Source organism: Excalfactoria chinensis, chromosome 6 (genome assembly GCF_039878825.1).
Source record: "Excalfactoria chinensis isolate bCotChi1 chromosome 6, bCotChi1.hap2, whole genome shotgun sequence".
Lineage (NCBI taxonomy): Eukaryota > Metazoa > Chordata > Aves > Galliformes > Phasianidae > Excalfactoria > Excalfactoria chinensis.
Window position 1 is genome coordinate 166,032 of NC_092830.1, and position 23,655 is coordinate 189,686.

General features: G+C 41.2%; 1 protein-coding gene and 1 long non-coding RNA gene across 4 annotated transcripts in view; one reads left to right on the top strand and one right to left on the bottom strand.

Annotated features, from left to right (window-relative positions):
• The first annotated feature begins 30 nt into the window (after positions 1–30).
• The window catches only part of LOC140253983 (uncharacterized), a 33,202-nt gene continuing 9,577 nt past the window's right edge, over positions 31–23,655 (top strand). Inside the window, exons 1-2 of the long non-coding RNA XR_011904041.1 lie at positions 31–235; positions 3,876–3,947. This is a non-coding gene — a long non-coding RNA (uncharacterized lncRNA). The remainder of the gene's footprint in view (positions 236–3,875; positions 3,948–23,655) is intronic.
• RET (ret proto-oncogene) overlaps positions 6,948–23,655 on the bottom strand; it is a 78,441-nt gene continuing 61,733 nt past the window's right edge. For all 3 annotated transcript variants that reach the window (XM_072340138.1, XM_072340137.1, XM_072340139.1), the window contains exons 13-21: positions 23,121–23,268; positions 19,992–20,099; positions 18,254–18,468; positions 18,022–18,144; positions 16,415–16,485; positions 12,963–13,100; positions 11,365–11,464; positions 10,459–10,606; positions 6,948–8,538 (exon numbers count right to left, since the gene is read on the bottom strand). In XM_072340138.1, coding sequence (XP_072196239.1) covers positions 8,381–8,538; positions 10,459–10,606; positions 11,365–11,464; positions 12,963–13,100; positions 16,415–16,485; positions 18,022–18,144; positions 18,254–18,468; positions 19,992–20,099; positions 23,121–23,268 — 1,209 coding nt within the window. In that variant the 3' untranslated portion in view covers positions 6,948–8,380. The remainder of the gene's footprint in view (positions 8,539–10,458; positions 10,607–11,364; positions 11,465–12,962; positions 13,101–16,414; positions 16,486–18,021; positions 18,145–18,253; positions 18,469–19,991; positions 20,100–23,120; positions 23,269–23,655) is intronic.

Genomic DNA, 23,655 nt, shown 5'->3' on the forward strand with positions numbered 1-23,655 from the left:
CCTCCGGGGCGGCACCGGCCACGGCCCAGTCTTCTCAACCCAGGCCGTTCAGTGATAATGCGATCCTACGGGCCGACCTGAGGACGGGATGCCGAAGTGAAGAAGCGATGCAAAATGAGACCAAAGGGGAATAACAAACTATAAAGAAAGACAAACACAAGCAACCCTTCAGCAGCACCTCGTTTTGTTCTCCTATCCTCCCAGGCTGAAATGTGGACGCGGAAGAAAGAAAACGGTCAGTTGTTTTGCCCGAGTTTTCAGCGCTTTCATTGGCAGACAATCGTCAGGGCTGTGCCTTGACACAGGGCTCTTTGTCAGACAGGAGCTGCCCGCACAGTCCCAGCTGTGATCCCACGTGAGGCTGCTCTCTTTATGCCCGCTGTAATCGCTGTTAATTATTTACAGCTTATTGATCGATGCAATCAGTTTCACCATCTCAGTTTATATGTTTTCTTTACCCTTAAAAAGCCTTCTTTAACTCCTTTACATAAAGGCATGTTAAGCACTGGAATGGGCTCCCCAGGGAGGAGGTTGAGTCACCATCCCCGGGTGTGTTTAAATGCCCTTTGGATGTGGTGCTCGGGGCCGTGATTGAGCTTGTTAGGGTAGCACGGTTGGACTCGATGATCCTTAAGGTCTTTTCCAACCTGAGTGATTCTATGACTCTATGACCCTGCCTGGACTGAGGATCACTAATCTCTACATCAGGCACTGCTATTGATGCTGCAGCGTGAGCCTGAACCAAGCAGCCTAAAGCTTAGTGCTCCTTATCTGGGTGTACTCCCCATAAGGAGAAAGGGCACTATTACTGTTTTGTTGTTAATATGGGGCACCTCTGGTGATGATTAAAGGTGCTTTAAAGATCTCCCTATTTTACTTCACCTCTTTAGAGGCTGATTTTTTGGATACCGTGAGGAGGTTGCCCAAGGAGGCTGTGGGTGCCCCATCCCTGCAGGCATTCAAGGCCAGGCTGGATGTGGCTCTGGGCAGCCTGGGCTGCTGGTTGGTGACCTGCACACAGCAGGGGGTTGGAACCAGATGATCATTGTGCTCCTTTGCAACCCAGGCCAGGTTCTACGACTCTACAACCCAGTGTATCAAATTTTGCCTCCACAACTATAAAATGCACATCACACTGGGGAAGTGGGCTGCTGCAGATTGGGGTGTTTTTTTTGCTGCTGAATTATTTCCTTTCAGAAATTCCCATTAGAAAACAGAGTTTGTTCCGACTTGCCAAACTATCCGTCATGGAACGGCGCTGAGCTCTTTAATGGTAGGAAACAAACCCCAAACCCGGCACTATATGAGAAGCACAGGGTTTCTTGGTTTCTGCTGCAGCAGAGCAGGAACGAATGGGAATCCCAAAGAGTTGTGCTCAGTGCCCAGGCTCTGCTGAAGGGAGCACTCAGTGAGCTGCAGATGTAGCCGATCATTTTCCTGGCCATATGGCCTTGTTTTCTGCTGGCAGATACACAGGTCATATGCCCAGGCTGCCAGTGCTCGTTTGCAGCTTGCAAAGATACTGCATCAGAACAACCCATAATGGCATGCATAGAGCCTGGTAGCACTGCAATTCTGTATTGGTTTGGTTTCTTTCCAAAGATTCTGAGACACCTTTACTATACAGCTTCTTTTCAATGACACTGAGAAGGGCTTTAGGCATTCTTCTATTAAAGGACAATTCTGCCACAAGTATTATGGCTACGAGGCAGCTCTGAAACAAAGCCCAAGCAGCTGTATTCTGTACCTAGAATGGGAAACAGATTAGGAGGACTTGGACTGGAAGACATAACACTCAATATTCCAGAACTGCAGAATAGTAACCCATTAAAAGTATTGAATAATACATTTAATATCATTCCTAATAGAGTTATTTGGAAAATGGAGAGTTGACTGCCTAGGATGCAAAAAGAAAGTTAGTTTGTTCTACCTATGAGGCATATTAGTCAATTTAGAGTAAAACAGGGTACATGAAAATAAGGTGTAAGCCATACATTCTCTGATGTTCACTCCTTGTCTTGGGAGATAACTGTGTAAATAACCAAGATTTTTTGCCGGGTTATGTGGGGTTATTAGAGGGTGGTGACGCACTGGAACAGGTTGCCCAAGGAGACTGTGGATGCCCCATCCCTGCAGGCATTCAAGGCCAGGCTGGATGTGGCTCTGGGCAGCCTGGGCTGCTGGTTGGTGACCCTGCACACAGCAGGGGGTTAGAGCTGGATGAGCACTGTGGGCCTTTACTGAATTATCTGTTGTACCCACTGTTCCTGTCTGGCAGATAAAAAACAAAAGCAGAACCAAGGCAGCCTTCCATACAAAAGCAAAGCAGAACTCTGCAGAGGTACTGTATAGAGAGGATCATCCATGCCGACAAATTAGTAAACAGCTCATAGGGAGGAGTCGTTCACTTCTTTGTACAACAGATGAATCGGAGACAAAGCAACCTCTCATCAGCTCAGCTGCCTGTGCTGTGCTGCCTCATTTTTAACAATATCTACTCCAGTCTTTTTTGTTCCCTTGGCAGGCGTTAGCTGCAGGCTTGTCTATGGCTGCCCTCAGAGGTTTTCCCTTCCTCTAGGTCTACACTTGAGACAGTGTATGAAACGTTAGGTTTGTTTCTGGTCTTACTGGTACCACTCGTTGTTGCATGTATATCTTTAAAGTGTTTTTAAATGTAATATTCTGGTTATTGATAAGCTATCCCCTCATTAGTTTGGATCGTCCACTCGGTCTTGGCCATCATGTGTGAGGAAGTGCTGCTCAGTGCTGGGAGAAAAGCAAGAACGCTTCTTTCACATTGCAGAAATAAGCAACTCAGAGTGATTCAGTAACCCTTATTGCTCTATGGCTCAACATATCCCTTTTGTAACAACCCTCCCTCTCTTATTTAGCTTATTTTAATAAACAATTATGTTGCAATCAACATAAACTCGATACATTTCTATTTGCTATGTCTGGGCCAGGCCACTGCTGAGAAAGCCTCCCCACAGAGAATAACCAGTTAAGTGGTTGAATGGCTTCCTGTCTAAAGGCTAGAATCTCTCTCTCAATTATTTATACCCTGTAGCAGAAAGAATCATTCTTGTCTCCCGCTGACACATCAATCACTGACACTCCCAGGCAAGAAAAAAAGTCTTGGCAAACCAGTAAACTCTGCTTGCATCTTGTTGGCCGTATCTTGAAGCTGCATACACATTAAAAAGTGTACATGTGTGTGTGTATGTATATATCTATATCTATATATATATACATATACACTCACACACACTATGTGTGATATTTATGTATAACATTTACATATGTATATCTCTTCTGCAGCTGAACGCAGACTGCATCTGGTTCATATCTCTGAAGCTCACAAGGAATCACAGAATGGCCTGCGTTGAAAAGGCCCACAATTCTCATCTAACTTCAACCCCCTGCTGTGTGCAGGGTCACCAACCAGCAGCCCAGGCTGCCCAGAGCCACATCCAGCCTGGCCTTGAATGCCTGCAGGGATGGGGCATCCACAGCCTCCTTGGGCAACCCGTTCCAACCCATCTCTGATGCAGAAGGATTATTTTGGCATTTCTAAACCTTTCATTTGTTGCTGGGAATTTGTTGAAATTAAAAACCCAAACCTTAACCTGGGCTAGAGGTAATTGCCCTTGGAGACAGTGCCACAGGAGCAGATGGGTGCGCTGTGGGAACCCACTGCCAAGAGCTTCCTGTAGCTGTAGCTTCCCATGGGAGATGTTGGCTGCAAGCCCACAGAATGTATACGAGCACCAGTGCTGCTCACCAACAATATGTGAACGAGGTACTAACCCTATCTCACCATCAAAAGTACCTGTAATTAACTTCCTTGCTCACCAGCACCTCCGTTTCATCTCCAGATACAAACAGTGGTTTGATTCGTGGAGCAATCCAAGGGAAGCTACGTGACTCGCTGAAACTTAAACTGAAAAGTAAGCAATTTTTAATCTGTTCCAAAAACCAGCATATTTCAGTCCCTAAGATCGCAGCACTTCTTATCTGAAGAAATCAGATACCAGGGGGAAGTTTCTAACTATAAGAGTGGGGAGGTGCTGGAACAGCTGCCCAGAGAGGCTGTGGGTGCCCCATCTATCCTTGGAGGTGTTCAAGGCCAGGTTGGATGGGGCCCTGGGCAGGTATTAGATATGGAGGTTGGCAGCCCTGCCTGAGGCAGAGGGATTGGAGCTTTATGATCCTTGAGGTCCCTTCCAACCCTGGCCATCCTGTGGTTCTATGAAAGAAGGTCAGAATACTTTTGTTACGCCATGTGCTCTACAAATGTGCTTATTCTTCCCTGCCAGCCAGCCCTGAGTCAGTAATATCTGAGTCCTGCTGTGCCTCTGTGCCTGGCTGCCAGGACTTCTGTCCTCTGCCTCCTCTGCCCAGCCAGCACCTTGTCAGCTCATGCTTAGTGCTGGATAACCCAGCCTGCAGAGTGCAAGATAAAGATGGGCTCCCTCTCATCTCACCATCTCAGATCCTCCCATCCCTGCAGTCTTCAGCATACGGAAGCCTCTCCTGTGGGCAAGTCCTTGTTTCTCCCCAGCTAAAGGAACAGCGTGGTGAATGCAGAGAGGAAAAAGGGAGAGACCATGCCTAAGTGTTCTCTGCAGTCATCTGCTGACCCCTTCTCCAGCAAGTGTAGTGCTGGTGTGGTAGACAGTAATTCCACAACTACTCCCAGCACCAGCATTAGGAAAAACTTGAAGTCATGTCCCTGCAGCAGTCAATAAGGAATCGTTGTCCTCCACTTACAGGTTTTGAAATACATGTCAAGCTCTGTGCCAGTCCAAAGGATGTGTTTTCCAGCAGGGCTGCTCTATTTTTCTCTTTCTGAAGATAAGAAATAATGTTACGTTAATAACAACCTCTTGTAGAGAGGATGAGAAAATGGCACTTCTTTCCCACCCCGCACACATCTCTGACTTTATGCTTCCTTTTTTATGGCACCTTGGAAATAACAAGAGTCCATTACAGACAGTGCTGTGCCACAGTGACTTGAACTCCAAAGACTTGTGCAGATGTGAAATAAGCATCTTACCCTATTTCTTGGCACATGAAATACAACTGCATGACTCTTAGCATTGTACATACCATTTCCAATTGGCCCGTGGCACCAATTTGCTAGCAGAGCACTGGAGTGTTTTAGCAGCGACCAGCAAGTATTTATTGATAACTTATTTATGAATGATTCCACTAACTTTGGGGGAGTACTCAGTTATATGAAGTCAGATGCAGCAGGATTGAACAGCTGGCCACTTAGGTTTTCTAATTAATATTTTAAATACTTTTATACAACTTTGGAGTATATAATAACTTCAGCAGTGAAAGTCCATTCATTCATTGCAGAGGAAGCCGTGAAGATGCTCAGAGGTCTGGAGCACCTCTCCTATCAAGGAAGATGGGCTTGTTCAGCCTATAGGTTCTGGGGAGACCTCACTGTGGCCTTCCAGTACTTGAAGGGAGCTTATCAACAGGAGAGGAGCCGACCTTCTATATGGGCAGATAGTGATAGGACAAGGGGGAATGGCTTTAAACTGAAAGAGAGGAGACAGGTTAGCCAGGAGGAGGAAATTCTTCACTCCGAGAGCAGTGAGGCACTGGCACAGCTGCCCAGAGAAGCTGTGGGTGCCTGGAGGTGTTCAGGGCCTGGCTGGATGGGGCCCTGGGTACCTGGTCTGGTGGGAGATATCCCTGCCCATGGTGTGGGAGCTGGGAGCAGAGGATCTCCTAGGCCTGCTCCATCCCACACCATCTTGTGGTTCTGTCATCCTGGACAATCAGCTCCTTGTTCACGGGGTTTGCTGCCTATGGATACCTAGGAGGTGATGCTGCTAGAATTCATATTTCTATCTACTTCATTATAAAACTGCAGGTGTAGCTGCAAGAAGAGATTCGGGGCTTTCAGATGGGCTGAATTTAGATGCAGGATTTCAAAATTAATAGCAATTTTGCTCGTTCTGTTTTGCGTTGGTTTTTTTTTTCCTGAGTACTTTGGCAAAGTCTGTAGAATTGAACATTAAGACAATTTCCTTATGCTTACTGAAAGGACACATGAGATTCACCCTTTTCCCCACCTGTCCCAACTCAAAGCACAGAACCATGTCAGCTCAGCTGGTATTTAGAGAAACCCAGCAGAAATCTTTAGAAATGTTCCCTCCAACATGTATTTTAGATGAGTCATTTGTTCCCTTCAGGTTCACATTGCTCAGGGAACAGCCAACTACCTGAGTACTTCTGGCACTGATGGAAGTCATCATCTGCACGCCACTTTTTACCCCATGTGGGAAGCAGATTTGCTTACTTAACTGGGAACCGAAACATAACCCTCACCTTTCCATCTCGCAGAAATACAGCACAAATAGAAAACACTTCAAGGGAAACGTCTGCAAAGACAGTGTGCGCAGATAAGACAAAAGAAACCATCGAATTATTTCATATTACAAACACTTGGAAGCAGCAATGCATTTCCTGATGACATTTAAGTCAAAATTACTTGGATGGGGGAATACTTGTACTGAATTATGTAGCGAGCTGCACTTGCAAGCAAGCTATGAGCTGTGTGTTTTGTGTGTGGGATTTACGGCTACTTTTAGAGCAATTTTTTCACAGGAATTAATGGTTGGAACAACTGTGTCTCACGCTGGGGCTCAAAGACAGACAACGCTTTCTGTACCCGCTGTCACTTCATTATCTCACTCACCTACTGTAGAGCAACACAGCTTCACACGTCCCAGCTGAGCACCATTGCTGGAGATAGCTGATAAACACAAGCTCTTAATTAATGAAAAGCACCACCCAACACTTACTGCCTCAGTTGCTTAGGCTGATCAAGAATTCTAACAAAGAATGTGAAAAGGACCGGGCAAAACAAAACAAACAAAAAGCCAGGACAGAATAGAATACGACACCTAAAAGTGAAGTTGTTTCAATTCTAGCATGGCACTTCATATCACAGTTTTTGCAAAGTAAAAAACTGCACTAGGGTTTTGGCAGTCTGACTCTCTCGTTTCTGAAATCACAGACTTTAATGGAAACATAAGGTTTGTACACAAAACAACATCTGAAAACAGCTAAATTGGAGCAAGCTTTGGTAGAATTGGATTATTTAGAATAATCATCACAACGTTAACAACGAGTCACTCGGGATTCACATCCCAACATTTGTAGCGAAACAGAAGTCATCTTTAACCATATTAGATTACAAATAAAGACAAAACTAGTGCTGATCATTTACTCTTCCACAAAGAACACATGACCCATAGGCAGACCATTCTCCTCAATATCAACGCAGTGTCATAGGCACATGTTTTTATATTTCACCTTAACAAATCCAGATGACAATTTCTTGGCAAGGGTTCGTTAACAGTAGAGTAATAGACCGCTTTTACTGTGCAAGTGTTCCTTACTCATAGCTTTTGAGATAACTGGTTTGATTGGAGCTGTGTCACGGCAGTGTTCTGTGCATGGCAGTGTATCCAATTCTGAGCTGAGAGGAGGACTCCAACCCACTGAACATGAATGCAAACAAAATCTCTTTAATTCAGACTAAAAATTCCTATACAGTCCAAATTGAACTCGTAAAAGGAACTGTGATTGTACAAGGTCATACGTTTTAACATTAGTAAGATGTATATGATGGAAAATAAATCGTGTCAGATGAACACTCTTGATTGCCTTCGGCCTATACAGCATATCTTGTATTAAATTTATCTCCATTGTGCTAAAGGTAAGAGCAATTAAGACTAATAAAACAAACTCTCTTCTCATTAAGACAAGACAATACACTTTACAAGACTTCAAATGTTGAATCTCAAGTGCTCTATTGAGTTACTTAATGTTTGCTTCTAAACCAAGATACAGGCTTCGTTAGTGCCAACATCATTGTAACCCTTCTCATCTGATAGCAAGATCAGTAGCTTGGGAGCGTATTTCCCCCCTCCCTTCCATATATTTGTGCTTCCTACTTAGATCAAGAGGTCGTACGCCAACAGCCACTATAAAAGCAGCAGTTCAAGTACATTTTCCCATCCAGTAAGGTTGTAATACAGGATGGTTAATCTAAAAAACTGTGAGGACGAAGTGCGAGGCCATTTGCAGTAAGAAGTTGGCAAATGGAACCCTACACAAAGTGGCAATCTAAAAAGAAGTACTGGAACTACAACTCTTATCCAGTTTGATATGCTTTCTGAAAGGGGAAATCACCAATTATAGCTTCCAGCATGAATAACACACTTTAAAAACTACCAATAAAAGAGTTTGCCAATCTAAAGGTTGCCGACTGTACAAAGAACGAGCCAATGGACTTTCCATTCTTTGCATGTTCGTTCCCCTCGTGAGTCCATTACCTTTCACAAAGAAAATTTTAGCTATCAAACTTGTCCACAAATTTTGCCGCTGAGTGTGAAACCATCCAGTTAGCATATACACTATCATTTGCATATCTTGAAAACACAGAGTTAGTGCCATCGAATCTTGTGAGTGGAACGGGACTCTCCTCAGGCCAGTTCGGGTATGACATGCCTAAAAATGAAAACAGATAATTTTTTCTGCACTGAAGAACTATAACTTCACGTGCAGACAGTAAGGCCCTTGGCAAAACTCCCTTCAATATATTAAGCCAGTCCACTGGACTTTGTCCCAAATCAATTCGTATAAATGATGTTTCAAAATCCCTGAAGCATAAATTCAGATGTAGGCAAAATCCTGAAAAAAAAATAATAAAGTGCTTTCTTGATAGAAAAACAAAAAGGTGCGCATGCACGTGTGCATAATAGAAGCTAATAATTTTTCTTCTGATAAGACTCCAACTTTTCCATCAATTTCTTTTTTAGTGATCGTGTAGCAATATATTGCTTTGTCAGAGGACGTTCTTGCTGTACAGGAAGTGCTCCAAGAATTGATCAACCTATTTGGGATAGGATCCAAAGTTCATTCCAATGACAGATTATTTCCACTTACTTAAACAGTTACCCTCCCTTTGGCTCGAATGAGATTTTGGAGGTACTCTCATCCCCTCGGCAGGGATCCCCTGCTTAATTTTGGAAGATTCCAGGAGCACAACTTGGTCAAAGTCCTGAGCGCTCATCCAGCGTTTAAGCGTGTATTTAAAGAACTTCATGATTTGCACTGAGTCCCAGTAACGCTTCTCAGGCGAGGCACGAGGGATCACCGCGTTGGAAGCAGAGTGCTTAGCACCACGTTGACCCTGCTGTGCCTGGAGACACCTATACCAGGCCCGAGATTTGCAAGAGCAGAAATCTGTTTGTTGCTTATTACGCATTGAGCATCCACCATCCATCTCAGTGGCAGATCTTTTTGCTACTGCCTTCTTTTTACAATCAGCCCACTGAGTGAGCATCCCAAAGCGAACGTGGGGAAACCTACTAAAGGAAACTATAGCTGGGGTATGCGTTAATAACAGGCCCAAAGCCAGGTATATATGTTAACTTTTAAGCTAATTGATCCAACTTTTCAAAAGTCATACCGCCTGAAGAACGATTTTAAAAAAATCTATCATGTGAGTGTATGAATAAAAAGGTGTAGAATATTTAATCAGGAGACAAAATGTAGGAGTTTTGGCAAGAACCATTTTTACTGTCCATCTCACCATCACAATATGAAAGCATATGTTCTTTTTAAAAACACTTGCTACATCCTTCAATCAGAATTTAGTACCAACATTTTCATCATGAACCAAAGGACGTGAAAACAGCCGAGTACTTTCAAAATGCCCATTATCAGTTTACTCTTCAAAGGACTTTACGTGTCGATTTGGTCTGTATATAATACTTATATACAGCATTTTTACCTCCTGTATATAGTACTCTGATTTCTTTCTATGACACATTAAATAGACACTGCAGCTTATGGATCCAGAGTGCCTTAACAGCAGCTGAAATTTAGAAATCCATCTTGATAAAGTAGAAACACTGCAGATGGGTTTTATCATTTAGCTGTGACAAAAAAGGTGATATATAAAAAAAAGGTCTATTGCTTAAATTAGAGGTGCAGAATCTAACAAACTTGAAACGTTCCTGGCTCCCCCCCAAACAGGATAGTTGAATTAGATCCTCATTAGCATTTTCTATTTCCCCTGAGAATACTTCCCTGATTTTTTTTTTAATTGTATGATATCTAGTCATTTTACTTATTTTCACATCCTTTTCGAAATGTTTATTTTAAACACAGCTGCAAAATGACTAAAGGATGATCCTGATGCAAACTCTGACATTTACCAAAAGAAAAAACAAACAAACAAACAAAACAAAACAAAAAACAAAACAAACAAACAAAAGCCCAAAAGAAGCTTCCAAGCAAATTTTGATTGGCTTCGTTCAGACAAGAAACACTGTAATGGGGTTACAGAGTCTGAGAACAGTGCAGAAGAGAAATCTTTTGTTTTGTGTTGCTAGAATCTAGTAAATGCATGTGAAATTCTACCATAGAGTTTGTTTTCAATCCATGTGGAAGGAAGGGTTCGAGGGAGGGGAGCATTATTACAGTCCACGAGAGGTGTCTCCTCTTCTGAGAGCCCATCGTCATAAAGTAAGGAATCAGAAGGGGTGGAAGCCGCAAGATCTAAGTAGTCCTAAGAAATGAAGGCATAAAAAGCTAGGTTAAAGTAAATGGCAGTCTTACCTCTTGGGTGTAAAGGCTACACATGCACCTTTGATAGTACTCGTAGCACTAGACTAGGCTGCCCTTTTCTGCAAGTATGGTGCCTTTGGTTACTTCCCTTACTTTATTCTGCTCATCATAGCAGAACCAAGAAGCTTATGGGCATGCTAGCCGATTCATTTGACCTTCAGTTCCTGTTATGCACTGTATATGTGTCCTATACGCATATAAACTTGAAGGAGAGGTACTCAAGTAATCTCATCATTAAGCTGTTACATAATTACACAGAAAATTAGAGCTGTGTAAACATTGCCAAATAAAGCTTTTGCTGTTCTAAAAACAATTATTCAGATTAACCAGAAAGCTTCACACGTTTACACCCACGCTGTTGAATATACAGCAAATATAATATTAAGAGCAAGAGAAAAATGACTCTATTTTTCCTAACCCACTTTTGGATTGGCTTTATGCTGAACGTGCCAGGAAATTTGCCAGCCTGTAAAGTCCAGCTTTGTCATTAGACATGGAGATCGTAAGGCTGAAGTTACCAAAGCCTCTCTACAAGGTAGTACTGCTTTCCAGAGTCTGGATTTGAAAGAAATTAGGTGTTTATATGCCTTAAAGCTTGCTGAAGAGTAATTATTAAGAAAAAAGCAGATCATTCGTTCCGTATACTCAAACTCAGATGATCGGAAAAGGTTTCAAAACCTCATGCTTGCTTCCACTTACCCTACTTTTCACCATCATTTTCTCCAGTTCCTTGCTGATCTCAGCAAATGTTGGCCTTTTATCTGGTTCTTGCTTCCAGCAGCGCAACATCAGGTTGTACCTGTTGATCCCCCAGGAAACGGAAAAAAATCATTTGTAAGTGGGTCAGGATTCCACTCAAATAATTTAAATACAGCTCTAACATGAAGGCCACTCAATTTACATCAAACTGTATGTTACGTTACGTACAAGAATGGGCTTCTATTTTCTTGAGTGTTTATGAATTTAAATGATGGTGTGCAGTCTAAGGTTGATTATCTCTGCATTCTCAGAGGGCTGCCTCACACAAAGGCAGCATGGCAGACTTCAAATCAATTTTGCTTACATATGACTTTGAAGACATTGGTTGAAGACATCAGTTGTGCATCTCAAAACATGGAAAACACGTTTATGTCAGAAAGCTGAACATTACCTAAGACCACTGGTACAAATTAACATTCCTTTGATTGATTCTATTACTGCTATTTTGTCATCTATTTTTACTCCAGGCTTCAGAAGCGTAACTCTCCAACCCAGTGTGCCATTCCTGTTTTCAAGGCTAAGCAATCTAGTTAGAAAACCATTCTACCTGAGGAGATAGCTGACTGTAGAAGCTACAGCAAGCTCTTGAAAAGCGCTGTGTTCTTTCCTTTATTCCTGATCTTACTCTTACTTGGATAAGATGGAGAATGCAACTTTCTACCCCTAATTTAGAAACCCTTAATAGTTTTTCACCATGTACAGCATATGAACAAAAAGGATAATCATATGCTGAATTTTCTTAGCCCAGATGTGAACAAAGCATCCTTCATATTAAAAATCAGTCAAGGGAAACACCATAGTGATGCGATTAATAGCTCATTAACAAGGCTATTTAAGTTAAAGGCTGTTAATTGTCTAGTGAGTCCTAAGCATGATCAGATTCGCAGGCCAAATATAAAATCATGTTTCATTTCCAAATGCTGTGGAAGAACCTGGAGGAGGAGATATTTCACACTGAGAGTGTTTTAATAAAAAAACAGATAATGATACAGATTGTCCCCATACAGAAAAGGAATGGCACTGGGTTAATCAAGTCACAGAAATTTTCTCTCTTCAAGGTTACCTTCAAGATTCCTGGCTATCTTTTCGCCTGTGTAATGCCAGGACAAGTAGACAGTTAATAACAACAATGAAGGGTAAAACATCTACGTTATTTGCTAAAGTGTACCCAAAAAAACCCATTTTCTTCAGTGTTTCAGCTACCACTGATTCATGAAATTCTCATTCTCACTCCAAGCTCAAATACTCAAATGGATTTGCTAAGAATACTCAAATTGTTTTCATTGATTGGCAAAATGTGTTATTCAATCGTCCGCAAATATTTTGGATGCAGCTGCAGGCATTCAGTTGGTAATTCCTTTGCTGTGTTTTACTGTTCATTAGTTTCATTACTTTATTTTGAGTAGTACTTATTTTGATTCTACTTCTGAGATAGACAGAGAAATATTTCTGTGATATTTATTCAAACTTTTTATTTATTTATTCAATTATTTCATTCAATATGTTTTTGGAAACTTATCAAATCGAGAACTACTTACATTTCTTCACTGCAGTTTTCTGGTCTCTCCATTCTATAGCCTGTTTTTAGGAGGTTAAAGAGTCTTTCAGGAGCAATACCCGGGTAGGGATTGCCTCCCAAAGTTACAATCTCCCAGAGCAGAACTCCAAACGACCACCTGGAAAAGAGAAAACAAGCAGTAATAAGTTTCAAAAGCCTGGCTTGGCTCTCACGCAATAAATCAATTACGGGTGTTTTGAGAACCCAACCAAATTCAAGACATTGCTGAGCCAGTGAGTCCTTACAGATGCATACAGGGACACGTGGGCCCACAAATACCATTCATTACAGAGATTAAGAACCAAGATAATAGAGATAAGGGCTTCCTCTCCTTTACCCATTGCCAAAAGCTAACCGTGTCCCAGGAGGGCCCATCTTCTGTAGGCAGCGCTCTTTCGCACTTGGTGCTCCAGCACAAAAGCTGCTTCTTGCTCCGGAAGTGCCTCTATTTTCCACTGGTTATATCCAAATTAACACTTGTAGTCTCCATCAGACACAACTGTCTAAATTTACAGAAGCTGGTTTATCCATTTACCAAGAGACTGGTTTGCCATCTTAAATAGGAGGTTGTATTTCTTTATATGCACAACCTGGTTATTTCAGTCACAAGCTGCACCTTTGAAGTCAGGTGCTCTGTGAGATCATGAAGGCAAAGGGAATCATCTGTCGTGGAAATATCAGATGGCTAAAATACAATCTAACGCAGAACAGAAAACAGAGGAAATGAAATTAAATGAATGGAAAGAAGGGTGAATTTTTTAACCTGTTATGTTGATGACTTCAAAGGCAAAAAAATGTATATTTTTTTCAGTGAGTTGAGAATATGTAGATTAAATTAGTCCATCTTGAAGGACAAGGCAAGAAAAGAGAGGCAGAAATAGTTTTTCTTACTTTACTGGAAGCTTAATCCAGACACACACACAAAAAGCTACAGATTGCTGGAATCTGCTTGACCAAGAGAACTTGCCAGAATTTGGATGTTCAGAATGAAGGATGCCAGCCAACAGTGTCTCTCACTTATGAAGGATACCCAATGGGATGGGCTTGGAAGCAAAGATACTTACAACTGATGACAAATACTTGTTTTTGTCCTCTCATTGTTGGGTAATTCTTATGATAGCTCCACTTATAAGAAGATTTTATGAAGAGTTACACGCCTAATTTCAAACCTAAGGGACATGTAGCGATGCAACTCACCTCTTCCCAACTGCTCTCCAGCTGTTTTGCCCTGACACGTCAGAGAAAAACGGTGACCCAAAAGTAGAGCAGTCATACTTTGAAACTGAGCAGAGAAGCCAAATGACCATTTTCACACAGTCCTAAATGGTGTGTAGCAGCTGCTCTCCCTGATGCAATTAATTGAATTAATTTTTAATCGCTCCGCACATTCCTGAAAGCTAATGAATATTCATAACATTTTGATATACTTTATTAATACACTGCCTCACACCCTTTTTAAAGTCAGTTTTGCTCTGCCTTTAGGTTGTAATACTGCACATCACTCATTCAAATTAACTCGATAGTGTGGCAGATATTATTTTTCAAGCCCACCTCTTCTGCTAAAGAGAGATTATTCAGAATGTGAAAGGAGGGATCGGATGAGCAATTTCTTCATTAACTGAAGCTTTTTAGCAAATGGGCTTCCTAGAATAAAATGACAGGATTCTGCGATGTGTTTCAAGTTGTTATACAAACTAAGTAGCGAGGGAAGAAGAAAGGGAGACGAAACATTGCCATGACACTTCCTATTGATGATTAAATGATGTCACTGACCTCTGAATCGAAAAGGGATTTTGTAAAGGCTGGCAAATGATAGTGTTATTAAGTACAGCTAACCACTAACTACACAGAAAGGCTTTAGAAGGAAGAAACTGGAAAACAAGTATATAGAACATGAGAAAAAAAAACAGCACACTGGAATAGCTGCTGACTATATTAATACATGGTCACCCAAAATATAATTGCATCACCACAAACAGTAAGGACTATTCAGAAGTAATATTTCCATAGAGCATGATTCTCTAACACTAAAAGGAGCCCAAAGCAAGGGGCTGGACCTGTGAGATCCTCCCTTCCAGCTCAACCTTTCTGCGGTCCCGTATGATTCTGTGAATAGCAGTGGATCAACCAGCAATCCACAGAGAGGCAGTTACGTGGCAACACAAACTGTTCTGCCCCTAAACATGTTCTACAGAGCCTAAGATGAATTTAAATACATACATATGCTAGGATTTCTTTTATTTTTATTTTTTATTTAATTTTTTTTTTTTTAATTCTATGGGAAAACTCACTGTAGAGAAACAAGGTAAGCACAAGAGATCATATGAGGAGGAAAGGAAAATATCAGGGAAAAACCTATAGACAGGTCTAATTGAAAGTGACATTCTCCCAAGGGTTGCACCTACTTTTTTCCTAATCCAAATGAACAAAACATATATAGAAATACTTGGCAAATTCATTTTGTAGAGAATTTTCCAGTCGAGCAAAATACTTTATTTCACTGAAACTTTTCTCAGCTGCAGAGAAATGAGTAAAAGGTGAATAAAAAGTAAATACTGAAAGGTTCCTATTTGCAGATACTGCTCTCATCGAGGTGCTTTTCTCCCCAGTGAAATGTCATTGAGATCAGAATGTCTTTTGCTGTTTGAGTTAAATGAAAATAGTGCATTAGTCAAGATTGTCTTTCAAGGCCTATTTGGAAGATATCCAGAATGCTACCTGGCAGAAAATCAGGAGCAACTACTGCTGCTTTTGCAATCCCCTGGAGATTTTCCTCCTAAATAAGTAACGCTTTGTTTGACAGTGTCTGCCTGCAGTCTGGTCACAACCACTATTCATCCCAGGGAGAAAGGAATACGAAAGGATGTGATCCTAAGTTAAATGTGTACAAACACTCCTCTGTTAGGCTCCTTCCTCACCAGGCAGTGAGAACAGCCTAGCTGTAGTAGTTCTGCAGCCTTGTCATCAGCAGTGAGGAAGGAGCACATCTTCAGGAATTTAGTTTCCCTAATGATGCAAATGAGCTTGCATCTTGGCGCTGGAACCAGACTGCTCTCCTAAAGCATAAGCTGGTTGTCATTATAATTAATTGGAATTATGTCACCGACTTGAGTAGGAGTGAAGTCAGACATAACACCTCTCCTTACCAACCCTGTCCTGTATCTGCTGGTTGGTGTTTAAGACAAGTGATGAATGAGAACTGGGCATAGTGGGCTCAGCTGCTGTCACTGACAACTAAGATTCTTGATTTTCGTCTGCATCTTCAAAGGCAATCATCTCACACGCACTGTTGAATTAAGCAGGAATTATATATCTAAGTAACTTTTATAACGCTGTGTAAGCGTTAAGAGCTTTGGCTTCTATGCACATTATTGTTACTTCCTCCCCTATCTCCTCAAAAAAATGCATAAACCACACAGAATTTCCACTTACACGTCACTTTGTGTTGTATAGATATGATCAAATAGGGATTCTATGGCCATCCATTTAACAGGTATCCGACCCTAAAAAAAAAAGTATATGAATTACTGGTTAGAGAGTCGTGCTTCTAAGTGAAATACCAACCTATTAACAGATACTCTCTTCATGCTCTACTAATTTTTCACGCGACAGGATGATTTAGCAGTGCATAAGAAAAAGCGAAGAGAATAACTGTAAGAGTTCTGTAAAATCACTCCATCTCATTCTTCACACAAGCTGACAGATTAAGCCGTGTAGTGATGAGTGTCTCTGAAGCAAAGGGAAAATAACCTTTTGTGACACGAACGTCCCAAGAAAGAAACTTCATTTATGTAAATGCATCGCTGGCAAAGAACCAAACAACCAGTCCACAGAACGCATGCATCAGAACTGCATGTGGCAAAGCCCTTTCTGTGTATGATCACATCTTCAAAAGGTCGTTTTCTTTGCAACTTATTTTGACTTAAGGCAACAATAGCACAAACAGCACTGTTTACTGAAAAAAAAAACACCCAACCACGTAAGAGGAAAAGCTAAACATAAAATCTGCAGTATTTATAGAAATATTTTCCTTAAATGATACAACTCTCACATGCAAAAATTTCTGTTGGCAGCTCTTCCATATTGAGTCATAGAGGGAACTGAACCAACACTGCTGATCTTATAAACAGTATAAAGCAGTGTTAGCAGACTGCACATCACAGTCTGGCCTTGGTGTGACATGTAAATGCTGTTCTGCTGATGTCAGTGGCAGTACACAAACATGCAGAAAGCAGGATTTGGATTGCTGTATTTGACAGTACGAGAAGGCCCACATCATTTAAAAATGGGCTGTGCTGTACCTGTAAGTAGGTTAACGAGCACATCTCCTGCAATGAACGACCACAAAACACAGCAGATTTCATCCTCACATTTATGAATTGGCCTGCAACTTTTCACAGGCAGACAGAATCCCTGAGGTTGGCAGGGACCTCTGGTGGTCACCTAGTCTGATCCCTATGCCCAGAGCAGGGTGAGCAGGCTTCTCGAGAACATTTCCAGTTAAGGTTTTGAATATGCCCAAGGACTGTGACTCCCTGGGCAGCCTGTTCCAGTGCTTGAGCATTGTCAGGCTTAAAAAGGCCTTTACTTTTTTTCTAGTTTTAATTTAAACAAAAATTCTGTTGTTTAAATTTGTGTCTCTTGCCTCTTATCCTTGTCAGTGGTCAGCTCTGAGAGCGTGGCTCTGTCTTGTTTCCTGCCTCCTATCAGTATCTGTACGTGTCAGAAAGATCCCACTAAGCCCTCTTTTCTCAACAGTTCCAGCTCTGTCAGCGTTTCTTGGCATGTCAGATCAAAGCCTTAAATATCATCACAGACCTTCTGCTCACTGCAACTAACTTTTGCAAATAAGAAATCAGTTCTTTTTGTTGGTGAATGAGGAAGTTAAAGAGCATATTTACAAATGAGAACAAAGAAATGGACGAGGTAATAGCGACTTGAGGACAGTACACTGCTACTGCTCCACTAGTTACTTCGGTATAAACCCCTTCACTTGATGAGGCAATAATTCTCACTACTGCTATTAATGTGCACTGTACCTTGCTCCTCTTGACATACGAATCTTCTTCATAGACATCACGGGATAGGCCAAAATCAGAAATCTTCATTTTGCGCCCTTCCGCCACCAGAACATTCCTGGCTGCCAAGTCACGATGGACAAGCTTTGGAAAGAAGACCAACAACAATATTTATGCTCCTTCTGCAGTAACACACCACTGAGATGTCCGTCTGCCACAAGGACACGCTCACATCACTATCACACAGCTCTACCTTCATTTCTGCCAGGTACTGCATTCCCCGTGATATTTGCCATGCAAATGATATCAGATCTCCCATGGTTAAGGCTCTCTCATCGGGATTATCCAAGTAACTTGAATTCCTGTTGCCATCACTACCCACGTAGCTTGGTCCCACTTTTCGACTTTCCCTGAGAAAACTGCGCAAGGAGCCATATTTAGCATATTCCACAATTAAATAGAGCGGGCCTGGAATAAACACACACACTGGTAAGTTAGCAATTAAAAGGTATGCTTTTTTGCCCTGTTTTTCTCCAGAAAAACCTCTTCTAATCAACACATTATTTCTAACAGTCAGAGGCTCCAGAAATCTTTGTGCTCAAGATAAAAGGCACTGAAATATTTCTAGCTTATATTCTCTACGAGCAGATTGCAGTTTAAATCGAGCCACAACTCAGGCAGTAACCTGCTCCCTCATCTGGATAATCTGAGGCTGAATAAAGACAACCTTTATAAAAATCAGATCTGTGAAACAGCCCAACTTAGAAGAACTCTAAAATGGATAAATAGATAAAAAGCCAAATTCTTTTCTGTAGTGCACGATGCTGAGCTCACAAATCATCTGCTAATTCCAGCGCTGTATTTAAGGAGCCTTTTCAGAGTGCTTAAAAACAGTCTGACGTTTCAACCCAGTAGTTTCTCCGCCCCGTTACCCCCATAAATATCCTCTCCGAGTTTTAATGCTAAAGACGTTTGCCTGCTCTATTAAAACCCTCCCACTCCATACACCAATGAATTAGCTGGATATTGTTTAAAAGCCTGTGACTCAGTGACAGTTCGCTTCCTTAGGGATGAAAAGATGCATTGTACTGAAAAGAAAATAACAAATCCTGCCCTGCTGGTTCATTACCTTGCTGAGCCTCAGAGATGACTCAAGCCTGAATTATATTCTCTGCCTATAACTAATAGTGCCATCTGCAACAGAACTGGGTGGGCAAAAAAAGCAGGCCTTAGCCTGCAGTTGCTACATATATACTGTAATCATAGGCTGCAAAAATCACTAAGTCTTTAAGGGAGAAGGATGACAATTAGAGACACAAAATGAGGAGAATATTGCTGTGCAAATTCACTTAACGTGAACAGAAATTATTCAGATCAATTCCTACGCACAGCAATGAAAACTGCAAGTTATAATAAATAGATCTGAAAATTTCTTCCCCCTTAAAATATACTCTGCAGTGACTGTGGCTTTTAATATATCTGTCTTAAGAGTTTTGTGAAACAACAGGAAAACCGAGATGTCAGTCTAACCATCAAGGTGTATTTTAACAGATCAGTAGTTAACAAAAGGAGATGTCACTCTCTGAACTCAGGCACTGAAGTAGTTATAGGGTTAATAATAGTAACCATAATGAAAAGACCACTTTGCCTTTAAGAAATAATCCATTTTTGAAAAGGTGTACCGAGCATCAATGCAACAGAAGAATATAGATTGTTAGGAAGACAACTGGTAGTACAATTGTTGATTTCAAGATAGCTTCAGATTCAAAATGAACACTGAAGATACCCATGGGAAGAATGCTTAGTTAGACTAAATTTGCATTTTCTCTTCCCTTCATTGTTAACTTTTCTTATATATCTGTATTTGTTTTAGCCAGCAGCATATTTAAAAGGTGTTTGTTTATAAACTCAGTGGTCCAAACCCATCAACAGACTGCTACTTATCTCCTAGTTCAAAGTTTTCATCCAAATAACGAGCTTCAAATATTTACCATCTTGACTGCAGGCTCCGTAAAGTTTGATGACATGAGGATGGTTCACCTGTTTCAAAAGGTTGAACTCGGAAAGCAGATCTCGCAGCTCGCTCTGGGAAGCATTTTCTGCAAAAGGTGGTCCAAAAGCACAGCTGTGGTTAGGAAAGCATTATCCAGGAGTTCTCTATGTACCACCTGAAGCATCAGCATCAGGGTTGTTTTTTTGCAGCCACTTCTGCTAGGATGACTAAGAACTCAGAAAACACTTTCCCCATCTCCACCGTCCTGCAGTTGTTCCTATTAGAACCACGTGAATAGGACTCCACTGTGCTGAGTGGGTGATGTGCAGTCATCACCACCCCCATCCAATACAAATGACTACATCAAGAGAAAGGTCATCCCACAATCCTGACCGGTGTCTTTAACATCTTGCAGATGCAATGAAACCGTTACAAATGAAAGCAAATTTCTAGAGTGAATCAGAGCAAATGAAGCTTCAAAGGAAGACAAAAGCCAAAATGCTGTGTTGAGCCAACAAAAGACTTGCTCCCTTATCTCCCTATAATATACAACCCTTTTCTTTCTAAACAGATTTTCTGATGAAGCAAAAAACCTACCTATCTGCTGGCATACATTTGCAGCACACGTTCAGGTATGGAGTTCAGAAGCTAAATGTATGGCCTGTATTTTACAGGCAGTCATATACGTAGACTTTGCTGATGTCAGCGGCAGTAGTGCAACAAAATGCATCTCCTCCTAGACTTTAAAGCATTTTATTTTTGCAGAATTCTTCATACAATCTTTCTCTTTGAACACTCCGAGTTTTGAAGGAAATATCATTCATAAAGACACCACAGGTCAGTGATTTCCTTTTGTCTAGCTCCTCTTTAATGTCACTGTCACACTGCATCTCTGTCTTTACTCTTCAGAGTATTATTATCGGGCAGCTTACAGTTGTGAACTCGCTAAAGGGAAAAGCAGGAGGTCTTCTCTACTAACTTACTGGTTAAAGACCAGACAACATAGAGTCCCTAATGCTAAGATGAATTACCCTTTGCGAATGGGTATAAGGCTAGTTCTGTTGCATATAACAGGGAAGGAATGGACAATGTTGGCCTGATCCAAATTAAGGGTCCTGTATTCCCTGCAGCACTTTATAGAGTGCTTGGAGCTCAGGCAATCTTTCTTATACTTGAGGAAAGCTGAAACAAGAAAAGATAAATATTTCCAGTAATAACAAATGTTCTCCACAATAAAGTAGGAAAACGAATTTTCAAGTGACTATGTGCAAAGTACTTTACATTACAAAGGGATTCATTAGAGCCTGAAGCATTACTGCAAATGTCAGATCAGCTTATTGAAATAAGGTGCTTAAAATAAAGGGCTACTCCATCCTACTGTCAGTTCTGCACTTAATAGCTAGGGAAAACTGAATGTTAAATCATCTGCAAGTGAAAGCAACATTTCTACCACTATGTCTTGAAATCTTAACTCAGTCACATGTCACTGATGACAAGGCGCTAGAAAATCAGTGACATTCAGTGCACAAATGAGTATGAAAAGAAATAATGACTAAGAACAACCTACTTATAACAATACACAGGTTGTTACCTGAACACTGCAAGAACTGCTCGACTGGTCTTCAGTTCTGAACAGACTTACATCTATATTTTATACACATGGTCCATCTCCTCTAAACCTCTTGCAGGAATGCAGGAAAGTGTTGCATAATGCATTCACTCCTGTGGTAAAATGATGGAATATGCAGCATCTTTGCTCTCTAGGAGCAGAAGATGGTCTTTTATGTATATTTGGCTAAATCTATCTGCCCTGCTAAAGGAAGCGTCTTCTATCCATAAGGCTCTCTGAAGGTTCTTGTTTTCCATCTTTGTCCCATGTGTTCCTAGGTGCCTGTTGTGTAGGGACTACATGCATTTATATGTTTCAGTACACCAAACTACAGAAAAGGACTACAAACTACAGCTTTAGTATCTGCTTCAGTCCTCAGTCTCTGGTGAATAAATGACTAGGAAACATGTTTAAGCATTTCCAATGATCTCCTTCTCCATCATTTCATAATTAGCAATGCTGTCATTAGAAATCAGGTCCAGAAGTGGCAAAAGCTGTGGTTTACAAGCCATGGATTCAGCTTCTAGCTGCAAAGCACAATAATATCGGAGACTTCCTACTTCAGAGACCAAACAAACAAAATACATTCTTCATGTTTTTCTGTCAGTGTAATTTCTTTTTTTTTTTTTTTTACCAGGGAAAGAAATAGGTATATGTGGGGCTGAAGACTACTATAAAGAGATGGAGACAAGAGCTCAGTGTCTCACATTATTATCTCAGCAAAGCCTAGTCATACACTTTTCCCAAGCTTTAAAGTTCTATGAAGACATCAGAAGAAAGCACTAAGCTATTATATCCAGGTAGGGAGATTCACCTTGTAATTGAAAAGCAGATGAGAAAGTAGACCAAATTCTCAATTTGGAAAGTAAGTAACTTAACGGACCTATTTTCTCTTGCCATGATTATCACAGAATCACAGAATGACCCAGGTTGGAAGGGGCCTCAAGGATCATGTAGTTCCAACCCCCCTGCCTAGCAGGGCCACCAAACATACGCCTTTACTAGATCAGGTTGCCCAGAGCCCTGTCCAACCTGGTCTTGAACACCTCCAAGGACGGGGCATCCACAACCTCCCTGGGCAGCCTGTTCCAGGACCTAACCACTCTCCTAGTAAAGAACTTCCCCCTAACATCCAACCTAAATCTTCCCCATTATAATGTGATTTATTTTAAAAACTCTGCTAAAGAAAACTACATAGAGGTATAAAGAAAATCAGAAAGCATTAGCAAAGCCTTGCAATGTTTCCAGTAGTGACAAACAAACACATTCACTTCGTTAAGACAGAGCCCCTGAAAATCATGAATTAAAACTGACTGTGGATACCACTTATTTGTATCAGTGTGGTGCCAGCTGCCCTACAGTCAGAAATCTGTCAGAATAAACAGTCTTCTGGAAGAAATTGAGGCTACGGCACTGGCTGTTTCTAGCTGACCTTTTACTTTCATATTAGCCCATTTTAAAATCTATGCAGAGGCTGCAACAGTCTTCCAATAATTTCAGAATCAGAAGGGAAGGTACCTTTTAGCATTTTCACTGCCACAGTAGTATAGCCAGCTCTTCCCTTGAGTCTGAAAGCTGTTGCCTTGACAACCTTTCCAAATTCTCCTTCTCCAAGAGTCTTGCCTAGAACCAGGTTCTTCCGAGGGAATTCCCACTTTGGATCTTCCTGCAGGAAAGAAAAGGAACCTTATAAGAATGGATCAAAACAGGAGCGTCTAGGTACACCAGAATGGTCAACAGGAAAGGATTCTTCAGGAGTAGGTGCACTTTAGTGTACAACTTTGGTTAGTCTTGGTTATAAAGGAGTGTGTTGCTCTGAAAACTCCTGAACTCCTGTAAGCATTTTGCTCATCTTTTAGCATTATCTCAAAATTACATCCTTCAAAAAAGCCAGTGGATGACAGATCGTATTTAAAAGGCTTCAAAACAAATGAAACAAAGTGATGAAAAATAAATGCTTGCTTTCAGAATAACTATGAATAAGTGATCTTAGACTTCAGAGAGAAGTTCATCAATTTCACTTGCAGAATAAGAAGAAGAGTTGGTTAGACAC